The 25,056-nt window shown below is 33.0% G+C and overlaps 5 protein-coding genes across 9 annotated transcripts in view; 3 read left to right on the top strand and 2 right to left on the bottom strand.

Moving 5' to 3' along the window:
* Positions 1–5,406: 5,406 nt before the first annotated feature.
* Positions 5,407–13,006, top strand: Smyd4-3 (SET and MYND domain containing, class 4, member 3). The gene is made up of 7 exons (XM_076132378.1): positions 5,407–5,841; positions 6,709–6,904; positions 7,013–7,372; positions 7,494–8,135; positions 8,288–8,503; positions 8,814–8,937; positions 12,528–13,006. The coding sequence occupies exons 1-7, from the start codon at positions 5,517–5,519 to the stop codon at positions 12,717–12,719; spliced, it is 2,055 nt and encodes a 684-aa protein (XP_075988493.1). The 5' UTR covers positions 5,407–5,516; the 3' UTR covers positions 12,720–13,006.
* On the bottom strand, positions 10,653–13,524 carry LOC142984635 (dynein light chain Tctex-type protein 2B-like). Of its 2 annotated transcripts, none has more exons than XM_076132395.1 (5): positions 13,406–13,524; positions 12,378–12,420; positions 12,136–12,256; positions 11,728–11,877; positions 10,653–11,413 (listed from the first exon to the last, which is right to left on the bottom strand). In XM_076132395.1, the coding sequence occupies exons 2-5, from the start codon at positions 12,394–12,396 to the stop codon at positions 11,248–11,250; spliced, it is 456 nt and encodes a 151-aa protein (XP_075988510.1). In that variant the 5' UTR covers positions 12,397–12,420; positions 13,406–13,524; the 3' UTR covers positions 10,653–11,247. The 2 variants fall into 2 exon arrangements, with proteins under 2 accessions (XP_075988510.1, XP_075988503.1); XM_076132388.1 differs by having other exon boundaries at positions 13,354–13,518.
* A 437-nt stretch (positions 13,525–13,961) lies between these two features.
* On the top strand, positions 13,962–20,133 carry Sin1 (SAPK-interacting protein 1). Its single transcript, XM_076132407.1, has 6 exons — positions 13,962–14,394; positions 14,544–14,930; positions 15,088–15,425; positions 15,633–15,814; positions 15,961–16,105; positions 16,333–20,133. The coding sequence occupies exons 1-6, from the start codon at positions 14,048–14,050 to the stop codon at positions 16,533–16,535; spliced, it is 1,602 nt and encodes a 533-aa protein (XP_075988522.1). The 5' UTR covers positions 13,962–14,047; the 3' UTR covers positions 16,536–20,133.
* Positions 20,134–20,335: 202 nt separating this feature from the next.
* Positions 20,336–21,542, bottom strand: LOC142984663 (uncharacterized). Its single transcript, XM_076132417.1, has 4 exons — positions 21,340–21,542; positions 21,131–21,212; positions 20,966–21,049; positions 20,336–20,882 (listed from the first exon to the last, which is right to left on the bottom strand). The coding sequence occupies exons 1-4, from the start codon at positions 21,434–21,436 to the stop codon at positions 20,612–20,614; spliced, it is 534 nt and encodes a 177-aa protein (XP_075988532.1). The 5' UTR covers positions 21,437–21,542; the 3' UTR covers positions 20,336–20,611.
* Positions 21,543–22,343: 801 nt separating this feature from the next.
* LOC142984699 (rab GTPase-activating protein 1-like) overlaps positions 22,344–25,056 on the top strand; it is a 36,093-nt gene continuing 33,380 nt past the window's right edge. For all 4 annotated transcript variants that reach the window (XM_076132454.1, XM_076132455.1, XM_076132461.1 and 1 more), the window contains exons 1-3: positions 22,344–22,474; positions 22,597–22,746; positions 23,569–23,781. In XM_076132454.1, coding sequence (XP_075988569.1) covers positions 22,606–22,746; positions 23,569–23,781 — 354 coding nt within the window. In that variant the 5' untranslated portion in view covers positions 22,344–22,474; positions 22,597–22,605. The remainder of the gene's footprint in view (positions 22,475–22,596; positions 22,747–23,568; positions 23,782–25,056) is intronic.

The raw sequence follows: 25,056 nt of genomic DNA on the forward strand, positions 1-25,056 counted from the left end.
TAAAATATAGGCGGACTTAATGCCTTTGGCATTAAGTCCGCCTATATACACATGTATATGAAGTTTAAAATAAATAAATAAATAAAATAAATAAAATAAAAACTCTAAAAAGAAAGTTAAAAGAGTCAAAAGTCACTTCACTTTTAACCTGATGTTCACAATGCATATGTATTTATAAACATCTCGACGAACACTAAACGATCAAATGATAAAGACGTCTTAAATATTCCAGTCACGTAAAGTATTATAACCGGACTTTAGCGTACCTATATGAAACTTACCATCTGTACACGACTGCACTTTTATGCACTGGGAAAGTAAACAAAATTACCTATTCAAGGCATGATCATGAGTTTGTGTATGTACCAGCTTCTGCAACGATTTAGTCCACGTAGAAATACTTCTCGGGTCATAAAAGTTTGATGGTATCCTGTATGTTTATCTGTGGTTTTCGCTAGAAAAATGTAAAATGTGCCATTCAGTAGTTTTTGTTTGAAAAAGCAACAAATATAGATACAGATCATATTATAAATCTTTTTTAAGTTTTGCGGTTTTTACATTAGTATAAATAAATCCGCAATGATTGATCAGCAAAAAATACATGCATATTAATGAAACTGGTACTTTAATAACATAGTAACTAGTAAAAACTAGTTTTTTACATACTGAAGTAGTTTTGAACATAAAAATATACCTAATCTATATCCTATCCTTAAAGTAAGAATAGTGCACTACAGTAATGGGGTAGAGTTCAGAAAAGCCTTCAACCTATATTTTTTTAATAACATTAGTTAGTAGTTAGCTTTCGAAAAAAAATCTAGCGTGCTAAAATTGTACTAGTTACTTTCGAAAGAAAATCTTGCGTACTCTACACTAAGAGTATCTTTACATATAATCGAATAGTACAAGTAGTTACATAACAAATAGGCACACGCAACATACGCATAAAATGTGTGAACAAGTCCCGATATCATCTCAACTTACATTTCCCTATCTCGTATCTGACTACTTCTAGGTAATAATTTGCGACATGTCTTATTTCTGGTTTCGTAGACTATACAGTTTTTCTTAAAACTGCCTCAGTGGCCAAGTCCGTAGTGTATTCGACTGCCGATTATGAGGATTCCAAGGTGGGGAAAAGTGCTCTTGGTCTTTTTTATAATTTACATTAGACTATTTCTATAAAGTAGCTCGGAATTTGGTGACGTGCCCGGTACCTATATGGTAATAGGCTCGTCCCCTATTACATGGAACTAACAGTGTTAACGGCGAATGTATACACCTCTGCCTAAATCTTCGGGTACAACAGATATAATGTATTTCTTAAAACTACAATTGAAACGATTTCGCAGTCAGAATTTAGACACCAAAAGGCCAGATCACCTGTTTTGATTGAAACATTGACAAAAACTAAACTGGCATTAAAATCCGTGAGAACTGAAAACAATAGCACGTACTAGATGGTTCTTTTAATAACATCGTAAATTATACAACTGACGTCATTGCACATCGGTGGAAAAGAACCTGCGTTTTAATTTTCTGTTCTGACATATATAATCACTCGACTAATCTGTACACAGATGTTCTCAGAATCGAGGAAACGTAATCTAAAGGCTGTCTAGATTATTTGTTGTGCCTACATAATTAAAATATTATAATAATAGTTAGCTTAGTCATAATGCAGTTCGCTAATAAGGTCATGTCAAGGAAGGCTTTCATACTTACAACATATTTATATTATGGCTCACTAACAATTTTCCTTATTAAAATTTTATTATCATTGTATAATTTTCCGTCGTTTGTACACATTATAAGTGATTAACTTAGAGCCTAATATTAACGAAAGTTCTTGATCGAAATTGTCTTCATCCTCAATAGAATTAATTACATAGGGGAACCTGTTGTACCTTGGCACTATGTGTACCTAGGCCACTGGGCTCGTTTTCATATATTCGCGCGATACTAAATTCTACTGTTTATGGTATTCGATACGTCACTACAGACTATTCAATGTGTAGTTAGTCGCATACCGCCATTAAGCCGGTGTTTGGTGTTATCGACGCTGAAACTTTTTTGTGTGAAAAAGTAAGTATTTCTAATATATTTTGAAGTCTAATAGTTTTAAAAGTTTTCTAATAGTCACTTAACTGTTATATGCTATCGGTTCTTTGATTTTACAAGTCTCAACACAATAAAAAACTAACGAGATACTTAACTCTAAACTATATAAAATCCACCGTTTTAGTGAAGTTGGAGTAGTGTTGTACCTCGGTCACTGTCGATCAGCTGTACCTTGGCCAGTGGCCAAGGTACAACCTGGATGCTGTACTTTGGCCAGGAGAATATTTTATTAAATTATTTCACATTTACGTAATAATATTCCTAACTAAATATCTTTATTATTTCAGAAATCGATGCAAAAATCACTTAAAAACTGGAAATGGCCTGAAAAAGAGGATTTAAATCTGTACCCGATGAGTGACATTGTCGAAAAAATTAAAACCCCGCAAAAAGTTAACAAGAACAGAGAAATTTATTATGTTCCAGAGATACAGAAGTACTGGGATTTCTACTAAATGCTTAAGGCTGAATAATATATCTACATTATTGATAGTGTTTTTATAATAGCTAGTCCAAATGACTGATTAAAATTTAAGAGAGAAATAATCTATACTAATATTATAAAGCTGAAGAGTTTGTTTGTTTGAACGCGCTAATCTCAGGAACTACGGGTCCGATTTGAAAAATTATTTCAGTGTTACATAGACCATTTATCGAGGAAGGTTATAGGCTATATATCATCACGGTACGACCAATAGGAGCAGAGAAGCAATAAAAAATGTAACAAAAACGGGGAAATTTTGACCCAATCTCTTATGTGACGCAAGCGAAGTTGCGCGGGTCAGCTAGTAATTTATATATAGGTAAAGATAATTGTTTCAATATTTTGTTTTCCATTTGCTATGCTATATATGTAGGTATATTGATTTGCTATATTATATTATGTGATATCGTCGCTGCGCCTGCCAAGTTCCACATGTGTCTTTTGTGAGATTTTGGAAAACTTTTTCTTTTATTTGGGACACAAGATTCATTTTTTTTTTAACATCAAAATACACATATGGAGTTTGGCAAGCGCAGCGATGTGATGTAACGAAACGGTGGCAAAAAGTTAGTTGTTTTTGTTTAAATATTTTGTTTGAAAAGCATAAAAATAGCTATGAATATTATTTTAATTTTGATCATTTCTAAATGTTAATCATTTGAGAATTTTTAAAATGTTTTGTTAAATACTGTATACTGTAATAATACTGTGTACTGTAATAAATCAAATAAAATGATTTTAGTTAACAAGACTTGATAATTTGCTTAAATTACCCCCAAATTTCAATGTGTCCTAGGTACAACGTACTACTGGCCTAGGTACATAGGGTATGTTGTACCTTGGCCACATTTCCCATTTTTTTCAAAATTTAAAAAAAATATGTAAATATTAAATATACATTTCTGATATTTTTTTGGTGAGTACCCAAATAATTGACATTTCAAAATATGCAAATATGATATGTGTGCTGCACGTCAAATCACAATAAAAAATATATTTCTAAAAAACCGGCCTAGGTACAACAGGTTCCCTTAATTATATCCACACAGCGGGAACGACCAACCTTTTCCAGGTGTGGCGAAAGTGCAATATTGTAATAATTAACAGAGCTTCCACATTTACACAAGCCGTATTGAATGAACAGATAAACTGGCGCGCTGAGGGTCAGGCTAGCGGTAACCAACATACAATCTATGAATCTTGTCATAAAAGACGAATGTACTGCCTCCGCGCCTTTCATACTATCTTAAGAGATAATAACCTCAGTCTTACATCTGGGTTTAGCATCTGATGTTTGACATAATTTCTCTTAGTGAAATCGAGTGTACTAAGGCGTTGGTGAAACACGACCTAGAATGCTAAAACGCTCTTATTCAAGGATGCGTAAACCCTAGAAAGCTCTCATGTTTACATGTATACAACTAGTTCTAGAATTAAGTCTATTGTTCTTGTGACTAGACTTTATCTTGGTCAGTGTTGAAAACATTATTTGTTGCCCTAAGAGCAGAACAGTGTTCAGGTTTTTATACTGTTCACAACTTTTAATTTATACCCAAACATAAATTCACTGTAGTTTTAGACACGGAGTTTGTTATAAACATATTTATCACACGAGCTACTTCATTCATTTTTAATAAGATGCAAAATTACCTCATCATATTATTATTGTTATGACAATGCTACTCTACATTTATTAAAATGCAATAGCTAACGGTGCACATGTTAACCGGGGATTATAGTCCAATTAGTGGTGTACTTTAAGATGAAACTGTGAATCATATTTGAATACGGCGCATATACTTGCAATTATAAGGATAAATGAGAAAAACAGTTGCGAGAAAAACATTATACAATAATAAAGCTTGTCTCTTTGTTTGTGGAACACGTAATGTTTCAAAGTAGAGCTTTTATCTAATTCTATGAAAATGCAGGGAGGTATGGAAGTAGTAGGAATTGCGCCGTCCTCTCAACTCTTTGTACTCAGTACTTTGGACCATAGACACTTACTTCATGCAATTTCTTTGAATCGTGCTTTTAATTGTCGTGGAAAATTTGCGGCATCCGACTAGGTTCAAATGCGCTGCACTTATTATTGTAGATGTAAACTCAGTATTGTTCATCGAAAAAAAATGATTTCATATTTAGTTATTTCCTGTTGTTTAAAAATTTGCTATCGTGACTTATCTATTTACTTTACCCTATTTGAAAGATTATGATAGTTAGAGAATATGATATACCTGCGTAGATACATATGATTCATATTTTAATAGTTTATCAAGTAAAGAATCGTCGACGAGTTTTAAAATTTACTTAATTGCTTATCAGCACCCATCTAAAAATAGTAGTAGGCAAAATTAGTTTTTGCAAAAGAAATACAAATTTTACAATCAATCTCCAATCTTACGCGTTTATAAATACACTAAACTGCTAAACTAACCGGCATCGTTTATCTTTCATTTAAGTTTGGTCTTGGCAAAAAAGTCAACTTCTAAATTGGATACGTGTTTCGGCGCAATTCTTTTATACCGACTGACATGAACGTTGCACTCTTTGCTTTATTTTCCATCCAATTCGGCAATGTTCGAGAGCTTTCCGGTTTATTTAAAGCCGTATAATGTCTTTAGCAAAATATTCGTATTACAAATAGTTTTTCTACAAATGTGATACACACTGACAAAATGTGTGAGCTGTAAAAACTTTCACTGCTAGCTAGTAACACATTCGGGGTAAATGCATTGATAAAACTTCACAATTATAGAATCGAAACTGTCTGAAGTGAAGAACAGATCGACGTCCTAAATATAAAAATAGAATTACGGAACAGTCCACCGCGCGCCGGCTTTCAACGTCTAACCTAAAAGAAAATTATAATAACCATTCATTACATGTGCATCATTCCGCTCCCGCAAAAATGTCTCAAGAGAACGACGGATTCTTCAAAAAGTTCCACGATATAATAAACAACTCTTTGGATGACGTGACGAGGAACAATTTCGCCAATTTAGAATCCAACACGAAGCGTGTCTCCTATTTGTGCAGTCTACCGATCATCAAAAACTACGATTTAACTGACGATTTACAGAAATGTCAGACGGGCGGCGAGTTTCCAGTGAAAAAAGACTTGGAAAAAGCGCGCCAATTCAAGGATGAAGCGAATAAAGCTGTCCAAAAAGGCGATTGGGCGAAGGCAATGCAGCTGTACAGCCAAAGCATGACTTACATGCCGGAGAAGGAAAGTAAGTCCGTAGTGAATATCGGTGCGATGTAAAAGGTCAGGCAATGTAAACAAACAGCTGGTGTAACGTTTCATTTTAACATTTTGGTGTTGTGACATTTTATACTACTCTAGAAATCTTACAATTTTTTACGAAACATATTGTTTTTAGTCTCAGACGGTCCTATAGGCAAATAATATTAGGAAACTACTTATAAAATAATATTAAATAATAATTATACCTACTGTAAGGAATTACAATTTCAAGAAATCTCATCCTTATTGTTTCTTCTTAATGAAGATGTTTGTGGTCCTCAATATCTTTCAAATTGAATGTCATGTATTTTAGTACCGTGAAGTGGCCTGGATTCAACCGCAACGCAGATTGTTTACTTACCTACCTTGTTATTACTTAAAAGTATTTTCCTGTAAGCAAATAATAACAAATATTTAATTAAACTTATATTTCCCAGTAAACTGATTGTTATAAAGCCTACGGTATAGCTCTATAACAATATTTTGTAGAGACGGGAACTGAAACAAAGAAAATAATATAATTTTATAAAGGTTTTCCTCTTAAATTCCTGGTATATGAAAATGAAAACAAATTAATAATGAGTAATATTTTTTTATATCTCTCAACCGCCTGCACGTGTAACAACTTCAATAAAATATAGGCATATGATTTCAGAAATGTGTTACAGGAAAATTGAACTTTGTAGTTTCGTATATCTTTTCTAGGAATTATTTGAAAAGTATAAATATACCTTACGCAAACATATTGCACTAATATACTTTTCGAATAATTTCTCTCTGAATAAATAACAAAATTTACTGATTCATTAGGTCACATTGAAATTTTATGAAACCTATTTTTTTTGTGTTTTAGCTGAAGAGTTATCAATCGTGTTAGCGAATCGGTCAGCCGCCCTGAATCATTTGGAGCAGTATGAAGACACCCTGGCGGATATCAGACGGTGTCTCTCTCTCGGCTATCCTCGTCATCTTAGATACAAGGTGTATGAGAGAAGGGCCCGGTGCCTTCTCGTTCTGAAGAGGAATAAGGAAGCTATTTCAGCGTTCCAGTAAGTCTTGCGAACTTTATCTCAAAACCTTTCAATATATTTAAGGAGAATCATTCTCTACGGTAAGTGAGTTCACAAAGGTACAAATTAAACCTGTGTTTATTTCAGGGATACAATCAGCTCACTAGACGAAGCCACCAAGCTGGACAAAGAAAAGAGACAAAAATTGCGAACTGATTCCAAGCTCATGTTGGAAATATTGAACAAGGGTCTCGTTTTAGCTGGAAACCCTAAAGACCCGGAGCCTTTGAAGAGAAAACCTCCTACACCGAAACTGTCTGGTAAACATAATACACAGTACCCGGCTGCTTCAGACGCCATTAAAATTGATTATGAAGAAGTTCGTGGCCGATATGCGACTGCCACGAAAGATATAGAGCCTGGAGAAATACTGCTAGTAGAGAGACCACACAGTGGAGTATTGCTGGCAGAATATTCGAGAACACATTGCCAGAACTGCTTCATAAGGTATTTATGACTTGGCAAATTACCTAAAAAAATATTAACATATATCCATACATAATAAGTAATGTACGACGTTGAACTATAAGTACGTAGGTGTATATTATAGTCAATAATATTTTTTCAGGTGTCCAATTCTCGTGGCATGTCCCAAATGTCCAAACGTCGTATTCTGCAGCGACAAATGCCTAGAATACGCTCAGAAAACTTACCACGGCTACGAATGCCACATTCTACCGCTGATTTGGAAGTCTGGATGTTCAGTCACCTGCCATATAGCGTTGAGAATGATCACGCAAAACAAAAAGGAATACTTTGTTAATGTTAGCAAAGATTTGGAAAACAAGCCAACGGGGCCGTATAAAACTGACGATTACAGAAATATTTATCACCTTGTGTCTCACGAAGATAAAAGGACAAAGCAGGACTTTTTACACAGAACTCAGATGACAGCTTTCCTGGTAAAGTTACTGGAATTAAGCGGCTATTTCGATGGGAAGCCTAGGAGTAAGCCTGTAGACATAACTGAGGTGAAAACTATGGCAGTAGATGAGAAATATAAGGAAGATGTAGCCCTGATTGGAGGGCTTATATTGAAGAACCTGCAGATACTAAAATTCAACGCTCACGAAGTATTTGAGCTGCAGTGTGCTAAGCCCAAAGTTGGGAAGAATGTTATCAAGCATGACGGAAAGTCGGTCTTTTTGGCGGGAGCTGTATTCCCAACTCTTGCGCTTTTCAATCACTCGTGTGACCCGGGTGTAGTGAGGTATGATATAAACTGAACAATAAGCTACTTTATTCATTTCTTTACTGAGTTAATATGTTTTCCATATACAATTTATCAATAACCCCATAATAGATCTATCTTAAAACCTTTTAAAATTTATATGAAACACTAATGTTTATTTATGTTTGCAGATATTTCTGTGGTGCTAAAATCGTTGTTCGTGCCGTCAAAAGCATAAAGAAAGGCGAAGAAGTGTCCGAGAATTACGGTCCCATATTCACGACAGTTCCTAAAGAAAAGAGACGCGCTGACTTGAAGGAGCAGTACTGGTTCGATTGCAACTGCGTACCGTGCGAACAAAACTGGCCGCTGTATGAACAGATGAATGAAAATTACATGAGATTTAAGTAAGTACTAATCTCGCTTTGATACAATATTTAGACCCAGATTTTGGAATATACAAAAAACATGAGTATACCTAAATTATTCGTAATGGAAACAACAAAATATTTAGATCCATATTTTGAAACACACGGAAACATGAAAATAAATTATTCGTACCTAATGGAAACAGCAGTTGAATAGACAAAAGTTAAATGTGATGATTTGTTTTTTTCAACTATCTTAAATTTTGTTTCGCAAAATGAAAACGAACCATGAAACATACATATATGAGTAATCAAACAATACCTATATAATATTTTGAAACTTTTACAGATGTGATTCTGACCGTCCATGTCCTAACGTGGTGGCAGTACCTCACGATTGCCAAGAGTTCATGGTACAATGCGGTCTCTGCCATCAATACACCAACATATTGAAGGGACTAAAGTCTTTGCAGGTAAGTCTACGTCTACTGGCAAAACAATTTATTCTACTAACTCAAACACATCGAAACGGTTTAAACCGAAGCACTAACCCTTTAAAGATTTGTTTACTTTTATAGTAAACAATTCTTAGTACATCGGTTACTGTTATTCATCGGTTCAATTTTCCGTTTCGAGTGACAATAAACAATACCTTATCATTGTATGAAGGACTGTACAGCGCCTCTATCGGGAGCTTTAGCAAACTTAAAGGCTCGATGTAAAATACGTACTCTAACAAACGCGCTTTTCATTTTAGAAATGTTTTTCAAACGTAGTTTGTTAGGAATATTAAAACAACAAACAAAATAGTCTGTATGACAGTAAAGCAAGCCATAAACTATACATATCGCTTAAATTATTGCAGTCACAGCATGACACGCACAATTTATTATTGTGTAAATTATTTATTGTGCCGGCGAGTCGTCAGCACTTCGTTAGGAGATAACCAGCTTTGTAAACTTCTCTGCACTTGCGCGGAAAACCAATTCTAACTGCGCAATGTCCGCCACACCCTTTCAGATCAAAGCTAAAGACACCTTGCCTAGAACAAACGCTTTTTATGACGTGTGTTTAATCCTCTTTGAATAAACCTATTTGCGACAATCCTAATTGTATATCTCATTTATCTATTCGTTCGGTTTACCAATTTCTAAAGGCTTCTACATTTTAACCAGCTTCATAAACTGTTATAATACTCTGGTAAGTTTAATAGATTCGGAATTGGTTTTCTTTGTTATTTAATTTTGTTCAGTAAATTTCTAAATATATTACGTTAAACTTTGATGAGCAATGAACAAGGAAATTGATTGTACTTACGCCATAATTTTTAATACAAAATAGGCAGAAATATTTGCTCCATCTAAATCACTAAAATAAATAACGACTAGACTAACCAAATTAGTACCTACCAACTACCTTTATAAAAAGTTTTCATAGCTGTGTCATATTTCATATTTCACAGCTGAAAACAAAATTAGAGTTAGCTTGAGAATTGTACAGCAAACAGTTGTGATATAACATAACATAACATTTACGGCATATAAATATACCTGTAAATTAGGGTAGAATTGACTGATCAAACTTACTCAATATGGTTATGAAAATTCCGTGACGTATTTATAAAGTATCAAGCGCTCAATCTACACAATAATCTGCCTGTTTTTACTAGATTTTGGTGTGTAGTTTTCTCTGATTAAGTGATCCCCACAGCTCTACGCTACTTATTGTTACTGTTTTTCAAAAGTGCAAAACGCACTTGCGGGTTTTATTGCTATAAAAATACTTGTTGGCGCGCTGTGTCTCACAGAGCGCTTTACTGCTTTAATGTACCTGCCATATTCAACTTTAATGCCATGCATGTGGGTACTATAGTCCAACTAATTAGTAGAGAGCCTTGTATGCAATCTTTGCGTCTGACGGAGGTATATAACATTCAGAATTTAGAACATCAGTGATCTGAATTTGCAACAGCTGCTCAGAACAGACGGTGGCCTGATTGATACAGCTACTGTTTTTTTAAATATGTAGAACTATATAATCTATAGATAAATAATGCATGTCAGGGCTTTCTACTAAGTTGTCGGACTATACTACGAGGGTACTATGGTTAGCGTTTTTTGAATCCTTGTTTACGTGATGCTTGTTAGAAAGGGTTTCGTTAAATTGAAATAAAATACCCAACTTAATATTTACACAATTTATTAACTATTTGAACATTTCATTAATAAACAATTAATGATGAAGGCACTAACAGATTACAAAATAACGCTACGAACTTAAAATTCATTACACGTTTTAGCTTAAACATGTTAAATTATAATATAAATACAATAACACAAAACATATTTTCCTAATTTCTTCCATATGATATGTTTGCATTGGCACTAGCGCCTCTGGTGGGAAAGCTAAGCACCTATTTAGCAGAGTCTTTACTGGTTAACAACCTGAACTTGTTTGGCATTATAAAATAGCCTGTGATTTTATAAGCCTCTTATTGAACTAGCCGTGCTTTGATAACGCAAGTATCGAAGAGAGTTATTAGACAGTCTATCACGATTTCGGAGTGTCCTATTTCGTTAAGTATATTTAGTTCTTGTATATATTCTAAACCGAACACAATATGTTCTAATAATAGAAATATAATAGTCTTAAACACCGTGAAAAATAACATATTTCGTATCGCATTAAAGACTGTTTGTCTTATTGAAACGTATCGTCATACATTTTAATTACGTTCAAATATTCGCTATGGTAAGTCACATTGTACTAAGATATAAATAATATCAATACATGTAAACGCCGTACACAGTGGTGTAGCAGAATATCGTGTCGTTCTTATACAAGTCGCCTACGTAGTCGTCAGTCTCGGGGTCCCAGATGCATCGCTGCCCGCATTTAACACCGGCTCCTTTCATCTCCATTACTATCGTTTGTACTAGGATTTTGTACCTGAACAAAGTAAAATAGGATTAAATGCTTTCACGTCTAATTAGTAACTGTTATGGCAGCCTTATGACGAGCCACCTTTTCCTACTTGTATGTCTTGTATGTACTGTAAAAAGAACATATAAAGATAGTTACAATATATTTAAGAATTCTAAGGCTACCCGCAAACCCTCTGGAATAACTGGTTAACATCAAAAGCCGTGGAACCCATATATTTGGCTCATTAACCAAATAAAGACGTAAATGAGGATTAAGATAAGATCTTAATTGCAATACATTAACATTTTAGACATCACAAACTATTTTTCAATGCCAACCTTTTCATATCGAGCTCCTGTACCCGCTGCCTTACGCCATTAGCAATAGACTTAGCCCACTTCACAGCCTGGTCAGAGCGGTACTGTCGCCCCATCAGCTGCTCCTGCATTGTCGACATAATTATTTCTTTTACATTTGCTGCTTGAAATCTGAAATAAGAAGAACAAGTTGTTATTCAAGCAAAAAAAGAGTAACACAATTTTTTGGGATCATTTAATTTGTCGTAAAACAATATGTCTAGAAAGCAAAGTGCAGTTCCATTAGCCAGTATATGTATAGGACTTTTGGGGGTGTAGAAACTAAAACAACTGTTACATAATTTTATATGGTACCAGGGTGCAGCCCAAACCATTTAAACAAATGTTAGCTACAATTAATTTATAAAGTTTCAATAAAACTCAACATACTTGCCGCCAAGCCCAGGTCTCACTTCATACAGAGGTGGTGCTAGAGGCTTCTCAGCCAACACAGGGCTTAATGCTACCTCACTTTCACCACGTTCTTCCAACTGCACCTCCTCTTCAACAACTGGAAAATTACCAACATTTTCACTTGGACAATAGACATTATGATTAGCGCAAATAGAAAATTTCATAAATTGTTTTAGATTAAGTTTTAATTAATTATTTATTTGGTATTAGTATCTTACCATCTTCATCATCAGCCATGATGATAGTGTATCATAAGACTTCCTGTAAAAAAGTACAATATCAATCTATGACTTTTTATCATCGTATGTAATAGTATGTGTTATGTATCAAACTGGAATAAAAAATAAACATGATTATATTTTCCACAGGACACTGAAATGATGTATCGTCTTGGTCGTGCAGCAATGGAAAGTGGCCAGTATGGAGAAGCAATGAAGAAATTCATAGATGTGCTTAAACTTTACAATGATACACTGTGTCCCCCATACCGCTCTTATTATGACTGCGTTCAGGACCTGAGGCGTTGTATGTTGGCTTTGGGCAACTATAGTATTGCATAAAAACTTTTAAGAACACATACTATTGAAACAAATTTGTCTTCAAAATGAATGTTTGCAAAATGAATTCAAAATCTATGTAAAAGAATGTATCCTTTATACTTATTTACTGTAGATGCTGGTTTGATAATTCTTTTAATAGTTCTGGTGGAAATGGTCGCTTTTTATTATTATTTACACTATTTTCATGTTCCTCGTCGATAGATTATTTACGAAAAGTGTTTTTAGATTTTTTACTTACTGTTTCATGTTTGTATTACTAATAAGAAATAAATTAACATAGACTCATATGTACTATTCTTTTATTTTAGAAATAAATGTCCAAATTAAGTTATTCATATTTAACTATACATATACAAGTAGGTTCGTTTTTTATTTTAAATTGAGTATTGAGTACTCAGACAGTATAAAATATAGCCATGTTAACAGACGAACAAAGTAAAATAAAGCACAAATGATAAACAAATAATATGTTACATAAGTAGACTAACGGTTTAGTACTAGCCTATTCGCAGCGAAGTTTGTAATTACAAATAATATCAAATTATTACCGAAAAAAACAATAAGCACATAACCTAAAAGTAGTTGTCGATTAAACATTTTTTTCATACCTATCTTGTACTAAGTCATTACTTACGTATATAAATAATCAGTTACTCCAAATACTGTACAATAATAATTTAACTTACAGCAAACAAGACTCGACAATATTTTAATATTGTTGATATTATTGGTTTCTATGACAACAAATAAATCAATGTCAACTTGTCAAGCATCAGCCGCACAATACAGATTAAATAGAAATACTCGCGATTCAATTAATTCAGTTATTCGACTACTCTGAAAAGATTCGTTTTAACTTATTTTAATGTCATCGAAAACTAAAAAATGGTTTTTACGTATCATTTTGTTCTTAGACAGCGATAAAGTAATTTATAAGGTATACCAAGGTTTTTATAGGTTGCCAAGAGTCTCTAGCTCTAGAAATCTACCTATCAATTGATTTCACATAGATAGGTACCTAATCAAATGACGCTACTGACAATTTAAACGAAATGTCAAAAATGACATAAAACGTTCCATACCCAAGATGTTTGATATTACTAGCATAAATATTTTTTCTGCAATCTCGGTTTTTCCAACAAACTGTATAACACTGTCCTTGTTTTGATACATTTTAATGCTAGTTACGTGCAACTAGCTAGAAAGTGAATTTGGATCACACGAAAAGCATTTTGTTTGGGAACTTTGACATGTGTTTCAATTTTCGAGGTAGAAAACAAGCAATCGAAATACACTTGTTCTAATTGGAGCTCCATTAAATAATTATAATGGCTACATATGATAACAAAATTTGGCTCCTCAAAAACATACGAGATGCATTCATTGCAACCGACGACACAGGTTTGTGTGAGATTGTTATGGCCGGGGAAGACTTTTCAAAAATCTTTCAAAATAAATCTATCGAGGAAAAAAAGAGGATAAGAGATGGGAGGCTGAATCAGCCTGGACCAAGCAAAGGCAAAGATGGCATGGGAGATATATCGGAAGAAGAGGTGGAGAAGGAAATAGTGACACGGTTCGACCCTTACCCTGACATGGATGATAGTGAGGATGACGACCCGCTGTGCGACAGCTACGTGCGGAACGACCCCGGCTTCCCGGGCAGATACGATAGGTAGGTGACGAAGCTACTGCTATTCTATTTGCATATTGCTACATTAGTGATAAAATATTTAGTGATTATGATACTGTTCAAGGTAAAGTGATACAACGTTAAAATACATTCCCATTGCTATTCTTAATGTTGTTCATGTTACATCACAGAAATAGGACCAACACAGGACAGTGGCTGGACAAGAAAGAGCAAGCATTGAAAAAAGCAGCAAAAATCAAAGTCATAAAATGGGAGGACTCATCGCCACTAACAGCTGAGCAACTGGCAGAAGTATTTGCTAAATTTGAAGTTAGAAAACCAAGTAAAAAGAAGTCTCTGTTAACAGAGCAGTTGCATAACTGCCCAGACCTGCCTCACCGTCAGTATCTGGAGTATGCCAGGTTTGATGGCACAGCACAACTAGGACTACCCACAAAGTCATTCAAGATATTCATGACAATGCTCCCAGAGAAGCATCAGAATTATCCATTAGTTGTGTGTGTTATTGCCAATGCTAAGATCAAGGATTTGATTGGTTTCACATGCTATAAGTACAGGTAAGTTAAGATTTTATTAACTACACTAGTATTTTTTAGATTCTATAGAATATTATTGTCCCAGTCTAAATTCAGAAATTAGATGATTGTAATAAAATTACATAATAAGTCTATGAAGTCCTCTTTCACATTATTTAACAAATGTTGAATATTCCAGCATTGAACATCCAGACATATCCCTTGGATCTGTGCAAGACTATGGACTATGCATAGCAGAGGACGATGGGGAGGTTGACTGGGCTTTCCCTTGCCTAGATGCCAATGAACCTTGCTCCAAGTTTGGCTTCACCTGTCTTGGTCTCATTGAACTAAGAAGTAAAAGCTCATTATGTCCAGCCCCTATGCCTATAACTGAAGATGGTATGAGTGGAGCCTTCCATGTGTTCCCAAAGGCAGAGAATTCTGGAGTGAGCCATCAGAACTCTTCCAGATTGCATACAGGAGATAGCTCCACATCTGAAGCTGTTATAAGCGCATTGAAAGCTTTGAATGAAGGTAATGGTTATACATTTTGATACCTACTTTGAATTTGTGATATAAAACTTTGGTTTACTACTTAGTCCACTTTTAATTTGTTATATTAACTATTTGTTTAGTTATAATTATTGTGTGAGTATACTATAGAAGAAAGTGTATTTTTTTCTATGACTTATAAAATAATATAGTTAGTGTACTTAACAAAATTGTATCCATGTATTACAGGAGCAGTGGATGTTGACATGGGTAAAATGCAGTCACACATAATGGCTACTGAGGCACCTCAGTACAAAGCATATAAAGTGCAGTTGTTGCGCAAAGTGCGTACCAATACTTCAGTGCAACTCGGTATATCATTAGACAGGATAGAAGTTGAACCTTTAGTCACACAAAAGCACGCTTTTTGGGTAAATTACATAATACTATTATATATTGTTTTGACATATAATGGCTTGTAAGTTCTGAGGCGAAGTTGAAATTTTGTCTTAGTAAAAATAAAATAAAATTGTGTCCAAACTTTGCAATAACCCTAATGTTTGCTTTCCATGTGCAGTCAAGGTCAAAGTACTTCCTACACAGTATAGACTCTGTGGCCTGGTGTCAGATCCTGGAGACGAGAGGCAATAGGTCCACCTTTAGGATAGTCTACTCACCTAGTCACAATGCTGCTTACAACGAAAGAAATACCTCTGCATCAGGTAAAACATTTATTTCAATTTTACTATGTAATCTAGTTGCTGGTCTAGTTATGTATTTTCAGGCATATAATATTATGTTTATACGCCTCTGCCAGGCCCTTTGCCGTCGAGCTCGCGACGTGTTTAGTTGCTAGATCTGTATGATATGGCTATTAAATAAAAGAAGATTTGCTCTCAGTCTTTTGAGAAAAAAATTGTTTTATAATGTTTTTAATGATTGATTTCAGGTCAAAATTCCTACATATTCCATCCCAACACATCGTACAAAATCCACGACTTCGAAAGCGATCACGACATCGCCAAGGAAATAGTGGAGAAGGTGAACACTATATTAGACTTAAGAAACAGCCCCTGCCGACGTGAATACAAGACTGCCAAAGATAAGAAGGTTCATACCAGGCGAAGTTTTCATACAAAACATTTGAGTTGAGTGTCGTAGCATCCGCTGTACAGTGTAATATACTCTTGTTAAAGTTCCTCAATGCACTCTTATAGTTGCAACAAGTGACACACTGTTAATGGATTGAACTCTGTAAATTATTAGTCCTAGATATAAAAATAGTTCTCCACATTGGGTTTAATTGTTGGACAAACTGCACCAATAAAATTGGACCCTAATGTACATTAAACTCGCATTAAAGATATTCAGTATTTATATGCCTTGCAAGATGCAATAATGAACATTAGTAGTGTGCATATTACTTTTGAATTATTCAGGTGATATCTACCGGGAAAATTACACCAATATAATCTAGTCCTTTCCCAGGTTAAATCTGAATAATTCCAAAGAGAACTATGTGAAATATCCTGATATTAAGGAAAAGTGTATTCTCAACACCAAGCTGCAATAATTAACTAACTGTATGTACAAAAAGGTCATAAATGTTTTAACATGTTGCTAACAGGAATATGTTCAATATTTGTACAGGTTCGTGATTAAATTGGTATTGGACAAATTGAAATATAATTAATATTAATTATTTATTGATTTCTGTTTCTACTTTTACGTAACACACATCTATGGAAATGCAATGTGTTAAAACTTTTATGTAGAATTACTTAGTCTCAGTTTATAAGGCTTGTAGCCATTAATTAAGATTCCATATAAAATATTGTTCACAATAATGGTTAAATTTTTAATAATTTTGTATCTAGATTCATAAGAGAATTGTAACAACTTAAGAGTGTTGTGTATTTCATACAAAGTGTAAATGAGTATTGAGTTTTTAATATTATGTAAAATATTTGTTAAGTTGTAATAACTTATTTTCGTCCATATTTAAGTTATATTAGAATGTATCAAAGCACTTTAGATTTTCGTATCCTATGGGACTCTCACTCAAAATGAAATGGATATAATTATAAATGTATTTCAATGCAATTTCTGATAATCAAATAGTTTTAGCTGTGATGCCAATATTATATTCATTCATATAAATATATGTATAGTCGATTAAGATTTATTATAGTCACTAGACACAAGCAGTTGCTAGACAAAACATGTATTATGTATAACAGTTCTAGTTCTAACTATTAATTCAAGCTTTTACCTCAATGGGAGTCAATATAGATCATTAGACCACAATAATATTATATGAATTGTGTCCCTAATGACTTCATGCTATGGATCCTCAGGCTGATATTTTTCAGTACTCTATATAAAATGAAGTAACTAATTAGCTTATCAATAGACTGTAATCGCTCACATAAGCAAATCACCACTGCCAGAAATAGCTCAATTTTTTATGAGCAGTTTATCCATTGTACACGTAGCAAACTGTAATTATTTTACTAAATCCAATTGGATAATAAAATGAAAATATGAAATACTTATTATCAACTAGCCTAGATGCCTAGAGAAATTACAATCGACCTAACTTAATAATAGCTTAGAGTTCATTGGCAAATTTATATGTAGTTGTTTTTTATATTGCTGATAGTAATAATTGAAAACGTAAAAAAATGCTGACTAATCTGTGACAGTGAACAATGTTTTGAAGAATTGGCGCCAAAATTTAGATGTTTTAAATTCATTCAAACAGGCCACTTACAATCATGTGTACAATGGATTACTGTTTTACTAAATGTACAATCCCCTTCAGCCGTTTAGGAAACCTAAGTTTGGAAACTGGTTTCCTAAAAGTATTTTTTTATACTTATACGTAACTGGTTTCTGAAAAGGATTTTTTAATACTTATAGGTAACTGGTTTCCTAGAAGTACTATGCTTATGTTAATAGCCACCCATACGAAACTACTAACCACATTTCAGTAGAAATGTTTACCGGCATTGATTATTTTGGCTTATGTGGTTATTTAATCAAATAAATAAACTCCTAAAACATAAATACAACTCTTCTTAAGATTAAATAAAAACAATTTCCTTAGTTAAATTAAAACAAAAATGCGTAAGGTTAAATAATTTCAATACAGTGCCCCGCAGTTATTACTCCATTGTTCAGGTCATTTATTGCGTTATCAATTTCATTATCTATGTCTAGGTAACCTTTCATTTTTTTTGCAGTTATTTTTAAAAATATTAGTAACTTTAGTTTCCTTAATCAAAATTTCTAGTAAATTGGCAACTGTAACATTTTTCTTGCCAATGTATCTGTTAATCCGGCTATGCCAGCCTTCCAAATTGTTCGTTGTCCTGACCTGTTCCTTACTACAGCAACAAGTTTTCTTAATGACACTATTGTTTAACCATTCTTTTTAAAATTTGTATTTAATTTCTTTATATAGATTTTCTTTTTTATGATTTTTTTATTTCTTTATTTATTTTTTTATGAGGTTAGTTATACAGTTACCTATAAGTATTAAAAAATCCTTTTAGGAAACCAGTTACCTATAAGTATTAAAAAATCCTTTTAAGAAACCAGTTATGTATAAGTATAAAAAAATACTTTTAGGAAACCAGTTTCCAAACTTAGGTTTCCTAAACGGCTGAAGGGGTACAATCCCTTCAGCCGTTTAGGAAACCTAAGTTTGGAAACTGGTTTCCTAAAAGTATTTTTTTATACTTATACGTAACTGGTTTCTGAAAAGGATTTTTTAATACTTATAGGTAACTGGTTTCCTAGAAGTACTATGCTTATGTTAATAGCCACCCATACGAAACTACTAACCACATTTCAGTAGAAATGTTTACCGGCATTGATTATTTTGGCTTATGTGGTTATTTAATCAAATAAATAAACTCCTAAAACATAAATACAACTCTTCTTAAGATTAAATAAAAACAATTTCCTTAGTTAAATTAAAACAAAAATGCGTAAGGTTAAATAATTTCAATACAGTGCCCCGCAGTTATTACTCCATTGTTCAGGTCATTTATTGCGTTATCAATTTCATTATCTATGTCTAGGTAACCTTTCATTTTTTTTGCAGTTATTTTTAAAAATATTAGTAACTTTAGTTTCCTTAATCAAAATTTCTAGTAAATTGGCAACTGTAACATTTTTCTTGCCAATGTATCTGTTAATCCGGCTATGCCAGCCTTCCAAATTGTTCGTTGTCCTGACCTGTTCCTTACTACAGCAACAAGTTTTCTTAATGACACTATTGTTTAACCATTCTTTTTAAAATTTGTATTTAATTTCTTATATAGATTTTCTTTTTTATGATTTTTTTATTTCTTTATTTATTTTTTTATGAGGTTAGTTATACAGTTACCTATAAGTATTAAAAAATCCTTTTAGGAAACCAGTTACCTATAAGTATTAAAAAATCCTTTTAAGAAACCAGTTATGTATAAGTATAAAAAAATACTTTTAGGAAACCAGTTTCCAAACTTAGGTTTCCTAAACGGCTGAAGGGGTACAATCATAATTGTAATAAAATAAATGAAATAATTTATGTTGTGATTTAATGTTGATTTCTGAATGAATCGAATTTATGTATTTTGAATGAAATGTAAGTTACAATGAAATAAATTGTTATTCATTATCTAAAACTTATTGTAAGTTGTTTTAATTTTTGTTGAATTATTTGTGAGTCTGCATAGCCAAATAGTTTTGTCAATTTGATGCCAAGCTATAAAAATCTATTTTAAACAGCAATAACAAACCATATATTATTATGTGTATGATGAACTACTTCTTATAATTTTCGCTCTAATACTTATCCATTAGTCCATTGACTTCCTCTTTATTTTATGTATCTCTTTGTGAAAATATGTTAATGATATGACACAATCTGGGGAATACAGGGATAAGAATATAGTAACAAATTCTCAAAGTTAGCTTTTATTCTTCTAAGAATAGTTATTTACACTGTTAGTTCATACTTATTTACAACAATATTCAGTTTTATCCTAATGTTATATTAAAAATTGCCATACTTCAAAAATAAATGGCAAATAGGCAGTTCAGTTAAACATACTTAATTATGATTAATCATAGACTTCTGAGACATGTATAAGAAAACATATCTTTAATCTAATATGTACGAAACATCCTCTAAATATAGACTATTTACAATTTTAAATAAAATTTGTTAGTGTTGGTCATTCCACTGGTTCCACAGTACTGTTTTCTAAGATGTAATCTGTGACCATGTTGACCATATCTTCACTGTGTGTCAATATTATGTTGTCAAGCTCGCTCGCTCTTCTGTAGATTTCTCTAGTCTCCAAAACACTCTTATGCAGTTTCTGTTGAGAGTCAACAAGTTTTGAAATGTTTGGTTTTGCTTTAAGAAATTCAATATCTTCATTTGATAGAGCAGAGTATGACATTCTAGATCTGCTGGATGCTTTTGCTGCCATCTGGTATTGCCTGGTAAAGAAAAAGTTTATGAATTACCATTAAGTATAGATACAACTTTTAAGGAGTAATGTCATTGCAATGTGGATACATACTGTCTAAGATCGTGATACTTGTTTCGCCTCTCATTTACCTCCTTTTTCCACATTTCCTTTTCAGCCAAGAGTTTTTGATAATACCTAAAATAAGATGAAATTATGAGTATGTTAAATGTAAAACACGATAGTAAGAGTTAGAAAAAAAGTTTAACGTTACAATACCTGGTCATATCTTGAGTTTGTCTTTCCGTTACTTCAGTCTCTTTCTTATTAGGGTTAACATTTTCAGACATGGTATGTGGGACTGAAAACCGTGAAAACAAATAATAACACTGTCTTATCACCAAACAAATCATAAATAACAATAAATGCAATGGTCAAAATGTTATTTCAACATTATAGAGGACTAATAATCGGTTGCTTGTACACACCTATGGAATCTCTACGCTCAAAAAAAGTTGAGCGTCTCCTCCTCGGTGGAGACCGAAAAGACTGATGTATTTCGTTTTCGTTTATTGAATTCTCCATTACGATCACTTTTACAACACTTTTCACTGATTTCTTTCACATAAAATAGCGAAGCACAAGTAAATATTTTCAAAATTACAAACACGACATGACGTTACAAACGGACGCCGTGGATGACATAAGTGCGTTCAGAAACCAGAAAGCAATTCTCGAAATAAAATAATTAAACGCGGAATATAAAATATTGCGCCTATTTTTAATTAGTTATAATGTTTTTTGTCTCTTTACATGATAAATATTTGTTTGTGTGAATTATACGTGTTAAATTTACTTTAAAAATGATTTTAAACATTTATATAGCTAACTTATCATAACTTAAACTACAAAATTCGCACTATCATACCAACGTATGGAAGTGGTCCCTGAACACTTTAATTTGTAAAAAAAACATCAATTCAGGATATAGATAGTTATTAAATAGATTACCTACCTTTAGTAGTATACATTTTACAAAAGAACAAAGCACAAGCTTTACATTTTTTATAGCCATTTTTATTATGTTTATCTTTAAAAAAAATGTTTCCAGCCGCCTTTGAAACAACAATATGAAATTGGATACTCTTTGTATCCCCTAACCCTGGGTAAACTTTCATTGTTTTTGTCCGAGATCATTAATCATGCGATTAGGTAAAAAGGCAAAATATTGTGTTGTTTTTTTAAAAATGCACATGTTTTAGAATCTTCACTGGCAGTCAGAATAGTGCCTGCAAAGTGCGAATTCTGGACAGAGCAGTCCATGAGTTTATCTTTTGTTTGGCTTGTTAAAAATAACTTAGTTATACCTATAGGATCTGCTTGGTAAATAAAAGTGACTATTTTTAATTATTAATTTAGAGCGTTAATAAATTTTACATACAGTGAGTGAAACGGATTTTCCATTCGGCTGACATTTTTAATTTGACGTTTTGTTTTCTTCAATCAATTCATCATAAATCGGTAAATACCTACCGCAGTTTTTATTTGATTTCGCATAAAAGTTGAAAATAGAGTTATCTGTTAAAATGTTTTGTTCTCGCAAGAGAACCTAAATATCAATGGGTAAGATCGTGATACTATGTGCCGTGGTATTTATAATAACATAGTGTTTTTATACGTAAGTCGTAACGCATAATGCAGCAGTGTTTGTGAAATATATCGTTTTTGTGAATGTTTCCCAACAGCATGCAGTGATGGAGTTCAATGAATATCACACAAAAGAGGTATTGGACCCGGTAGATATAGATTTTTATTCTGATCGATCACGTACACCGAGCCCGACGCCCGTATTCACGACAAATGTATGTTGCGATTTGGAAGACATTTTGAGCGACGTAAGTGCACAATGTTAGTTTTTCACGCGGTTTTTCATCGTTTCGCATGTAAGAATGCACTTTAGAGTTTAATGAGATTGCGAAAGAGCAACATGAGTACCTATTTGTTTAACATTATTGCAGCTATCAGGTAAGTTCAGTTTGACATTGTGTTTTATTTACATACATAATTTAAATACATATAAACGAGTTTTTTGTTTGGTACCTTCTGGCTAGAATACTAAGCATTGCAGACAAAAATATTCTGCTCATTGTATTTTTAATTTTCTTTAGAGTTGAATGATGATTTATACCAATCAATTTAAAATAGGCTGTGAAAATAAATACTTGTACCATAGAATAATAAATATCTCTTAGAACTTGTTATCAATAATCTTGTATGTTATCTGGATAGCATAGATAATACAGTAGAAATTGGGTTACTTGACTATCCTTATTACTTTGTAACTTGATTCTTTCTGTTCACACAAGTTAATTGATTGGCCTTGGATATAAGTATGTATGTAGTTATCTTTGTGATGGTGCATACCTTTAGGTAAGTATTGTTTTGTTTGTGCAGCAGGAAATGAAAGTATAGAGTACTGATGTTGAAAAAAGTTAAAATTGTATTTAGACTGCCTTTTACAATTTATTGTGATAAAAATAATTGCTTTTTAAAGGATATTGTAGAATAAATTAAGGCCACAGTGATAGATTATAATTAATTAAATTAAAAGTTACTTCTAGACACATTTCTAATATAGCTTTGATATATTTTTTAAGAATGCTAGTTAAAAAACAGGTAAATAAAATAATTAATAGAATATTTTTATATTATTTTAGGCTATATCAGAAACACTTCAAGGCTCTCTCCGAGTAAGTCGCAGTCAGCTCATTAACCAAGAACTCACAATAAGACCAGAGGCAAACATTGAGTCCAACGTACCTGAGGGACTTGACCTTTACAAGGTTATCTTTGAGGTGGAAAGTGATACAGAAGTTAAGATGGGAGATGTTGATGGTGCCGCAGTACAGAACAATACACTGACAGAACCGGTGAGTTTAAAACCTTTATCTTGTATCTATATAGTATGCATAAATTTGTTTATTAAGGCTATGCAAAGTATCCAATTGGCATTTGGCCACCATGGTAGACTCAAGATCTAACCTATTCCTTGTTTGGGAGGAGATCTTTGCCCCATGGGACAGTAATGGGCAACCAAAAATATATGTAGTTTTCATGTAAAACAAGTGCATTTTAAAGAAATTTCGAAAAAATATTGTATAATTTGTTCAAACAGTGTATACTTGCAATTAATAGTCTTGAGTAGACAGGAAACTGAAAAACTGAAGAATATTTTAATTAAATTAATTATTTGTACAACATTTATAATTAGATCTTATTTTTTATCAATCTTCTAAGCAATCAGTGCATGACTTTCATAATTCCAAAATGCTAAACACTAGAGCCTTGTTTAATTGTATGATGTTTGTGAGGCTATTACATCAGCAGTCATTGTATTGTACATTGCAACATAGGATTGTGCTTGTATTCTACTGTACTATGTATTCAGTTCAATCATCCATTGTCTATTTGATAATAGAATTTTATCAAAACAAATTGTCTGAGGAAAAGTATTTTGGGTTTTTCAATCTGTTTAATGATTTAGAAATTTTGTAATTCATTTCCTAAATTGAGTTTTTTTCACAAGATTACTCCATTTGACTACTTAATGCTAGTATCTAGCTAGCTCAAATTTCAATATTGCTCTACTGAGTAATTCTTATTAGCCATGGATGCCATTGATGTTGGTAGTATCTCAATTCCTACATAAAGAGCTTCTCTTACATCTCTTCATATAAAACATAAGTGTTCAATAGGGAATGCAATCCCGACTCGAGATCGTCAACTCGAGATCCCTCGCGATCAGAAATATCAATCCCGCGGGATCCCGAGATTTTCGGGATCCCGTCTAGTTAGTAAAAATAATACAATTCGAACGGCTTGTTTAATGTAATATGTGTGTGATAGTGTGGTGAATGCAATAAATTATTATTTGAAAGAAAATAAAAGCCTTTATTTTTGAATATTACTAACAACGTAACATAATTAACGGGTGTAATAACATGAACATAATCAAAAAAGTAGGTGTAGCTCCAGGAGATCAAAATAAAAAGTAATCACATGGCATTTTGAAAGTAGCCTCTTAAAATACAAAGTGTATCAATAGTACGAGCTTCTAATCGGCATCTTAAGTCTATTGCAATGTAGCCAGCTGCTGAAAATGCCCTCTCCGACAATCCCGAACGGGATCTCGTCATATTATGCTT

The sequence above is a fragment of the Anticarsia gemmatalis genome, chromosome 2, assembly GCF_050436995.1.
Source record: "Anticarsia gemmatalis isolate Benzon Research Colony breed Stoneville strain chromosome 2, ilAntGemm2 primary, whole genome shotgun sequence".
Classification (NCBI taxonomy): domain Eukaryota; kingdom Metazoa; phylum Arthropoda; class Insecta; order Lepidoptera; family Erebidae; genus Anticarsia; species Anticarsia gemmatalis.

What these genes read in the sequence shown, in the direction of transcription:
- Smyd4-3 (XM_076132378.1), top strand. Translation starts at nt 5,517, where the DNA reads ATGTCTCAAGAGAACGACGGATTCTTCAAAAAGTTCCACGATATAATA. An exon ending in TGCCAGAACTGCTTCATAAG is followed by an intron (nt 7,373 to 7,493) that starts GTATTTATGACT and finishes ATATTTTTTCAG; the next exon opens with GTGTCCAATTCTCGTGGCAT. An exon ending in AGGGACTAAAGTCTTTGCAG is followed by an intron (nt 8,938 to 12,527) that starts GTAAGTCTACGT and finishes TATTTTCCACAG; the next exon opens with GACACTGAAATGATGTATCG.
- LOC142984635 (XM_076132395.1), bottom strand. An exon ending in AGACCTGGGCTTGGCGGCAA is followed by an intron (nt 11,878 to 12,135) that starts GTATGTTGAGTT and finishes TTCTTATTTCAG; the next exon opens with ATTTCAAGCAGCAAATGTAA. An exon ending in CAGGAGCTCGATATGAAAAG is followed by an intron (nt 11,414 to 11,727) that starts GTTGGCATTGAA and finishes TACTTTGTTCAG; the next exon opens with GTACAAAATCCTAGTACAAA.
- Sin1 (XM_076132407.1), top strand. Translation starts at nt 14,048, where the DNA reads ATGGCTACATATGATAACAAAATTTGGCTCCTCAAAAACATACGAGAT. An exon ending in CACAAAAGCACGCTTTTTGG is followed by an intron (nt 15,815 to 15,960) that starts GTAAATTACATA and finishes TTCCATGTGCAG; the next exon opens with TCAAGGTCAAAGTACTTCCT. An exon ending in AAGAAATACCTCTGCATCAG is followed by an intron (nt 16,106 to 16,332) that starts GTAAAACATTTA and finishes GATTGATTTCAG; the next exon opens with GTCAAAATTCCTACATATTC.
- LOC142984663 (XM_076132417.1), bottom strand. Translation starts at nt 21,436, where the DNA reads ATGGAGAATTCAATAAACGAAAACGAAATACATCAGTCTTTTCGGTCT. An exon ending in TGAGCGTAGAGATTCCATAG is followed by an intron (nt 21,213 to 21,339) that starts GTGTGTACAAGC and finishes CACGGTTTTCAG; the next exon opens with TCCCACATACCATGTCTGAA. An exon ending in AAGTATCACGATCTTAGACA is followed by an intron (nt 20,883 to 20,965) that starts GTATGTATCCAC and finishes TTTCTTTACCAG; the next exon opens with GCAATACCAGATGGCAGCAA.